Here is an 8,038-nt window from a genome sequence, read left to right as displayed (position 1 = left end):
GAATGCAAGTATGATGTGTACGATGCAAAACCCTTCAAGTTCCATCTGAAATGTTCTTCAAAAATGAGCATTTTCCTGAATTTAGTTCAATTCAACTTTATTTCTATAGCGCTTTTACAGTGTAGTTTGTGTCAAAGCAGCTTGACATAGAAGTTGTAGTAAATTGAAACTGTGTCAGTCCAGTTTACAGAGTTGAAGTTCAGTTCAGTGTGGTTTAAATTTCACTGCTGAAAGTCCAAACACTGAAGAGCAAAATTATCGATGTGCAGCTCTACAAGTCCCAAACCAAGCAAGTCAGTGGCAAGGAACAAACTTCACCAGTTGACGAAAGTGAATGAAAAAACTTTGAGAGAAACCAGGCTCAGTGTTTAGTAATCTTACTTTAAATGCAACAAAAATAAGTTTTGCTGAATCTACACCCAGAAACCTGAAAAATAAAGCCAAATTTAAAGAAAATTTTAAATTTTCCTTACTGTATTGACAGACTCTATGGGCCCTATCGTACACCCAGTGCAATAAGGTGCAAGACGTATTTTGCGCGATTTGTTGCTATTTTCAGACCAGCGCAACCCTAATTTTCATATTTTACACCACATTGTTTAAATATCAAATCCATTAAATAGCAAATCCATTGTGTCCTCTTTGCAGACTCATGGGTGTGCCGGTCTATAAAGGAGGTGTGTTAAGGCACATTGTTGGCGCGTTGCTATTTTGAGAAACTGAAATAGACTGTGCCATTGACCAAGAAAAAGCTGGTCTAAAGTCCAGCGCAGAGTGCATTAGTTATGCACCTATGCAGGTTCAAACACATACACATTGCTTAATACACACAGGATGTACAGCAATACACAAATATCTTTACATATAAAACAGTTTAAATATTACAAAAATTGTTATTTACTACAAAGATATAAAATCCACTATCTCCATGCCTTCTTCATGTCCACGAGGTTTTTTGAGTTTATTCATGACAATTTGCATTTTTATTTTATTGTTATTTTTATTAGCATTATTATTTATTAAATGCTTATTTATATTTGTTTATTTGTAATAAAACCAAGTCTAGATTTGTCCACCTGTCGGGTTTTGGAGACGTATGCATCACCATATGGGCATAAGAATAGGGCGTGTGTTTGGATATAACTCAGTTTTTTGTCCACACTTTATTATTTTTGTTCATTTATTCGTTTGCTGAAATTAGAACTGAATTTAGAAAAAGTTTTGAAACAAATCTTTGCGCTTAACAAACGAAATAAATAATGTAAACTAATGGATGTCTTCAGTGAAGTGCGTACAACACCGTTTCCTTACTCCACAAAGGTAAAGGAGTAAAGAGTAAAATGAAAGTAAAGAGGCTGAATGGAAGAGGCTCATTCTTTATTCTCGCGCTGCAGATGGTCTGTTTAACTGGTTTCTCACTAGTAAAGTGTTCAGTTTTTCCACTTACAAAGTCTGCCATGTAAACAGCAAATGCACCATGGCACGACGCAACTGACTCTTAAAGGAAATGTGAGATGATACTCTGATTGGTTTAATGCACGTTATGCTTAAAACACACCCATAACTCATTAAGAGAATAAGCACAACCCTGTTAGACCTTGCGCTAGGGCACAAATTGTATTTTTCCATCCTTTAAATAGCAAAAGTGGATTGGGACACACCCTTAATGCTTTAAACACACCCCATGCACTTTATACTTTGCGCCTAGATTGTTAAAATAAAGCCCTATATGTTTCAGTGCATGTGACAATGGTTGCATTCGGTGTAGACACAGTTAAAAAAAAATGACTAGGTGTAGGCACCTTGTTAGATGTCATAAATGAGCCTCATATCTGAGTTGAGCACCAGCCTTCTACAGTGGACCATCTTGCCCTTATAAATCCCTTTATTGTCATGACAACTTGTTCCGCCTGGGCAACCATTGGCACCTAGTAGAACAGATTATGGCTCATAAAGAGGGCAAATCTAATGGATCGGGCACAGCGTTGAGTGACACCAACAGCAGAGCCCATACCAGCCCACTCTCTTTGTGTGTGTGCGTGTGTGTGTGTGTGTCAATAATTCACATCATGACCCTCTGCTGATGTGGGTTCTTGGCTCGTGGCACAGAGAATTTACAGCCTGGTGTAAGAGAGGGAGTTTAAAGGGGAAATAACATGAAAAAAGACAGAGTACTACTCTGGGGCATCTACCAACCCAGAAAACATGAAAAAAGACAAAAAAATTGCTTAAACTTCAAGCTATTACTTCACAAATGTTCTTTCTGAATGTTGTTGTTAGCATGGCAAAAGTTTCCTTTGTATTCACAGAGACCATATCTATGCTTTTATTTTAGCTTGAAAACACTCACCATCAGTGTAATTTATTGTATAGTTCACCCAAAAATATTTATTGCCCTATAATTTACTCACCATCAAGCCATCCTCCGAGTATAGGCTTTATTCTGTCAGATCAACACAGTCAGTGTAGTTTTACATTTTATCCTGACCCTTTCTATGCTTTATAATGGTGTTGGAGAGGGGCTTTTATTTTGTAGCTTCCAAAAGCACATAAATCCTTCATCATACTCATTAACGCATGTCTTATAAAGTGGATCAGTGTGTTTTAGTAACAGAAATGTTTCACATTTTTGAATTATAAACTCCAGTCACTGGTTCTAGCGGCTGACAAATGCACGTTATTTACGACTGACATATATGTTGTATGACGCTTGAGGTAGTACAGCTAGACACAATTACATTGCACAAAGCGTAATATGCTGTATAACTTTATACAGTAATGCCAAGCCAACTAGCTTTCTTGTTTGTTGTCTTATTCTGTGGTAAACAATGACACGTTTGATATTAAAATGTAAAAATGTTCCAAGTGTGTTTGTCTGATAGAAAAAAAGTCATATACACACCTTGAGAATGAGCAAATTATTGGGAATTTTCATTTTTGTGTGAATTTTCATTTTTGTGTGAACTGTACACTCTCAGAAATAAGGGTTCAAGAGCGGTCACTTGGGTGGTACCTTTTCAAAAGGTAAGTATTTGTAACTAAAGGGTCCTTATTAAGACCTCAAGGGTACATATTAAAGGGTACCTATGATGAAAATCATCTTTTGTAAGCTGTTTGGACAGAACTGTGTGTAAGTGTAGAGTGTCCACAGTCATATTGGAGTGATATAACGATAATCAGCCTCCTTTGTAAAATTTCCTGACGTTAAAATAGGATCCAAATCTCTCCCATTTTGAGGCCAACTGCAACTTGACGTATGAGTGCGGTTTCCCCGCCCACCGAATTCATTGACAGCCTCGTAATCATATCAACAGGACAGGATGTGTGCAAAGCAACTGGGATTAAAAGATTTGTTCAGCTCGCTGTGATCATTAATCCTCATCAAATATGATCAAGAGTGAGTTTTACAAGATAAAAAAAAACTGCATGTTTGTAATAACGATAGTAAAATTGCTGTAATTCATCACCACAGCCGCATAGGGTCAATACAATTATAAAAGACGATGCTTCAATCCTGGTTTGTGGACGCTAAATCAGGTTTATTTTGTACATTAACATAGCGATGTCCATACAGCAGTGGATATTTATGTGTACCCTGTCACATTTCCCCTTTAAAAACATTGCAGAGCTAACTTGTGTGTGCATGCGTGCGTGTGCACGCGAGCAAACTTTATATCGTCCCTGTGTGTAACTCATCGCTTCAGAAAAGCTTAAATTAACTCCCCAACAAATATTACTAATGACCGTTGTAAAAGTTCTTACTGTAGTAAGGGAGATCGGCTACATTCTTGTCTGTCACTGAGCTGTTTGTCTACGTTAAGGCTTGTTTTGTTGTTTCTGCAGTGTCAGAATAGCGTCTTAAGGCTCTGTCCTCTTCTAGAAAGCAACAGCTTATTTGCATTTAAAGAGACATGCACAAAACATGCACGACATGCACGTCGTGTTTTTGCTCACACCCAAGTAGGGGCAGATTTGACAAGCTATAATAAATGATCTGTGAGGTATTTTGAACTGAAACTTCACAGACACTTTCTGAGAACACCAGAGATTTATTTGACATCTTATGAAAAGGGGCATAACAGGACCCCTTTAAATGGCCCTTGAGCCTCATTCTAGTAGACAGTGAATAGCAGCTCATATACGCAGGATATCCTCTGTCAACACCGAGAATGCACATCTCAGCTCATAAATATGTTTGGTGCTCAGAAACATGCGCATGTGACTTAATGCTCTGTCCAATAAGCCGTATCAACAGCTGTGATTTTACACGGGACTTGAAGAGCTTTACGTGCCCTGAAGCCTCTTTCACATGCCTCGTGTCAGAGCTTTAACGCACCACTCAACACAAGCATCACGTACCGCTTGACCTTCACATCAGAGCGCTGAAGTGTTATGAGGTTGTGAATTAGCCTAAAAGCACCAGAAACAGTATTGTAAAATGGTGAATGCAGCAAGTGAAACATTATCATTGGGGCAGAGGAAAATGTCCTTTAAAACAGTTCTGGTGCTACGTGTATAGAATCAAAATCCCACCAAATTTATTGTGGTCGCGGATTGAAAAATTGTAAATAAAAAAAAAATTGACATTGTGTGTAAAACTATAACACGTAAAAGCATGAACGAAGTGCAGAATACGAAACTACGAGGTTGTGCACCGAAAGATAATGAGCGTGAATCAAAAATGGAAACACGTTTAGAATTACATTGCACAAAAATGAATAATTGCAAATAAAATTGGAGCTCTTACATTTAAAAAAGATGCCATTTGAGTTTCATTTAAATCACGGGCAGGCTTCAGCACCATCATTGGTCCACTAGTTGAGATTGACAGTTGCTCATCTAGCCTATCAGACAAAGAGGGAGTAGACATCATTCCAATGCAACTCGTGGCTGCTCAGTGTGGCTGCTAAGTGATCACAGAGGTTTCATTCACACATATATATATATATATATATATATATATATATATATATATATATATATATATATATATATATATATATATATATATATATATATATATATATATATATATATACACACACACACACGCACACACACACACACACCCACCCACACACACACTCACTCACCGACCACTTTATTAGGTACACCTTACTAGTACCGGGTTGGACCCCCCCTTTTACTCTCAGAACTGCCTTAATCCTTCGTGGCATAGGTTTAACAAGGTACTGTAAATATTTCTCAGAGATTTTGGTCCATATTGACATGATATACCCTTATTATTTTTCGATTTGTGACCGTGATACATTTGGCAGGATTTTGATCCCATATGCTTTCACTGTTTAATATTGCACACTTAATATAGAACATAATCACTGCACTACACTGCACATACCCATTTGTATATGTATATATCCACTGCACATATACATTTGTAAATTTATGATATACATATCTGCATTTTGGGTGACGTGCTGGCGCAGTAGGTAGTGCTGTCGCCTCACAGCAAGAAGGTCACTGGTTCGAGGCTCGGCTGGGTCAGTTGGTGTTTCAGTGTGGAGTTTGCGTGTTCCCTCTGCGTTCGCGTGGGTTTCCTCCGGGTGGTCTGGATTCCTCACAGTCCAAAGAAATGCGGTACAGGTGAATTGGGTTGGCTAAATTGTCCGTAGTATAGGAGTGTGAATGAGTGTGTATGGAAGTTTACCAGAGATGGTTTGCAGCTGGAAGGGCATCCGCTGCGTAAAACAAATGCTGGATAAATTGGCGGTTCATTCCGCTGTGGCGACCCCACATTAATAAAGGGACTAAGCCGAAAAGAAAATGAATGAATGATTATCTGCATATCTATTTGTAATTCCTGTTTATAGCAAATAACAACCTTTATATTATGTTTATATATTATGTGTATTATCTATTTGCATATTCCTAATTAATAATAGCAACATGTACAGCATGTTCATCTATTTGTAAATCTCTGACAATAGTTAATTCAACTTGTATTTTATGTTCATAGATCATCCATCTGTATATTATTAAATATTTTTAGTGTTCTAAAATTGCACATAACTTATATCTGTATCCTGCACTTGCTGCTATTACACTCCTGGTTAGACTTAAGCTGTATTTCGTTGCCTTGTACTTATACATGTGTAATGACAATAAAGTTGAATCTAATCTAAAAAAAAAAAAAAAAACATTTGAAAAAGTAGTGAATTTTGGGGTGAAAGTGTTTTTGTGTGTGTGTGTGTGCGTGCGTTCGTGCGTGCGTGTGTTTTGCATAAGGTCAAAACCAATGATATTTGAGCTTTGAGCATCACATTTAAATGTGGATGATTAGTTTAAATAAAAGTGTGCAAAAAAAGTGATTTAAATAAAAAAAGTGTGTATATTTACACACAAATAGCTCATTAATTTAAGCACCTTGAAGTGACTTGTTTCACAGTATATGTTTTATTAAAAATTAATAAAAAGAAAAGTGTGGGGAGCAGAGAGAGGGGAAGGATCGGCATAGGACCTCGAGGCGGGAATCAAACCCGGGTTTCCGCGAACACCGGAGTGCATGTGTCGGTGCACTTTCCACTATGCCATAGGCACCGACAAACCTGTAGCTTTTTTAAAATATTTTTTATTCGTGTAAAGTACTTTGATTTCCACTGTGTATGAACTTTACTTTATAAATAAACTTGCCTTGCCTTCTCTTTTTAATATATTATTATTCATTCATTCATTCATTTTCCTTCGGCTTAGTCTGTATTTCAGAGGTCGCCACAGCAGAATAAACCACCAATATAATATTTGTAATAATAAAATATTGTTTATCATCAGTGGAATTGATTACCAATTGATTAACATTTGATTACCAATTTGTACAGCTCTACAAATAATCACATCAAAACTGTAGCTTTTAAATAATTAATGGTAACTTTGTTGTGGAATACACAAATTGCACCCCTGCAAACAATCACCTACTGTACAGGTTTTCTTTTTTTGTTGTTGTTGTTGTTAAAATTTCAGACACTATTAATTTTCATCAACAAATAAATAAATAACTAGACAAACAAGTGCTTAACTTGTCTCTGAGTTTTGGCCATTTTGAGATGTTTTGGTGGAATTTTGAGATCATCTTGTTCTGTGTCATGAAATAATTGAATTTTACACATTGAAACAATGAATATGGTCTTCCTGACCTCTTGTGTGCTGCTTTTGACAGGGACGACACATTCTCAGACAATTTGAGTCAGAAAGCGGACAGTGAGGCCAGCAGTGGACATGGAGGAGAGGAGAAGTGCTCCAGCAGAGACATGGGCTCTCCGACAGACAGCAGACTGCCTGATGCTTACATTAGCAGGTGAGTGGAGAAATACAGATCCCACAATCCCACTCACTCCAAGACATTGAGGGTATTAAGTTACCCTGTTTAGTCGATAATGCAATCTGGCCGTGTCTACGCTCAAGCATTGACACAGGCTTAAACAGCTCAACCTTTTACAACAGAATTATTTCACAAACAAATAACAGTTGTTACCTAAATAGTAATAAATACTAATAATATTGCTCTTTTTACTTTATTATTATTAGTACTAGTAGTAATAGTAGTAGAGGTATTATTAGAACTATAGTAATGTTCAACATAATATGAGCAATATCACACTTGTAGCAGTGTGATATGGCTGTATATATGCGTTGCCTTAGTCTCCTACCAGAGTCGATATACAGCCATATCACACTGCTACGAGTGTGATAATGCATTTATACAACAGTTTGACGGCATAATTGTGTAAATAATAAAGAAAATCATCTTTTGTAAGAGGAACTACTTTCATTCGCCATTCATTCACATCTGCAGCAGACAACAGAACAGCAGAAACCGTTGCTACTTCACCAACGTCACTTTAGAGCTAGCGTTTGAATGATTCTCTAGCATAATGTCTAAAATGACAACAAAAACAGATGATTTTGCTTACATTTTAATATTATAAGACTGAACAGGTGAACAGTCTACAGAGATTTCCCAGTATTTCTCTGTTGCAATCGGGAGATCACAGTAATTAACCCTGAAAAAGCCTAAGCAAAG

The 8,038-nt window shown here is 37.0% G+C and overlaps 1 protein-coding gene across 2 annotated transcripts in view; it reads left to right on the top strand.

The window, feature by feature from the left end:
• srgap1a (SLIT-ROBO Rho GTPase activating protein 1a) overlaps positions 1 to 8,038 on the top strand; it is a 203,473-nt gene that overhangs the window by 175,414 nt on the left and 20,021 nt on the right. For both annotated transcript variants that reach the window (XM_056479034.1, XM_056479033.1), the window contains exon 20: positions 7,175 to 7,312. In XM_056479034.1, the coding sequence (XP_056335009.1) occupies positions 7,175 to 7,312 (138 nt within the window). The remainder of the gene's footprint in view (positions 1 to 7,174; positions 7,313 to 8,038) is intronic.

The sequence above is a fragment of the Danio aesculapii genome, chromosome 18 (assembly GCF_903798145.1).
Source record: "Danio aesculapii chromosome 18, fDanAes4.1, whole genome shotgun sequence".
Lineage (NCBI taxonomy): Eukaryota > Metazoa > Chordata > Actinopteri > Cypriniformes > Danionidae > Danio > Danio aesculapii.
This window is presented reverse-complemented; position numbering and strand designations above follow the sequence as displayed.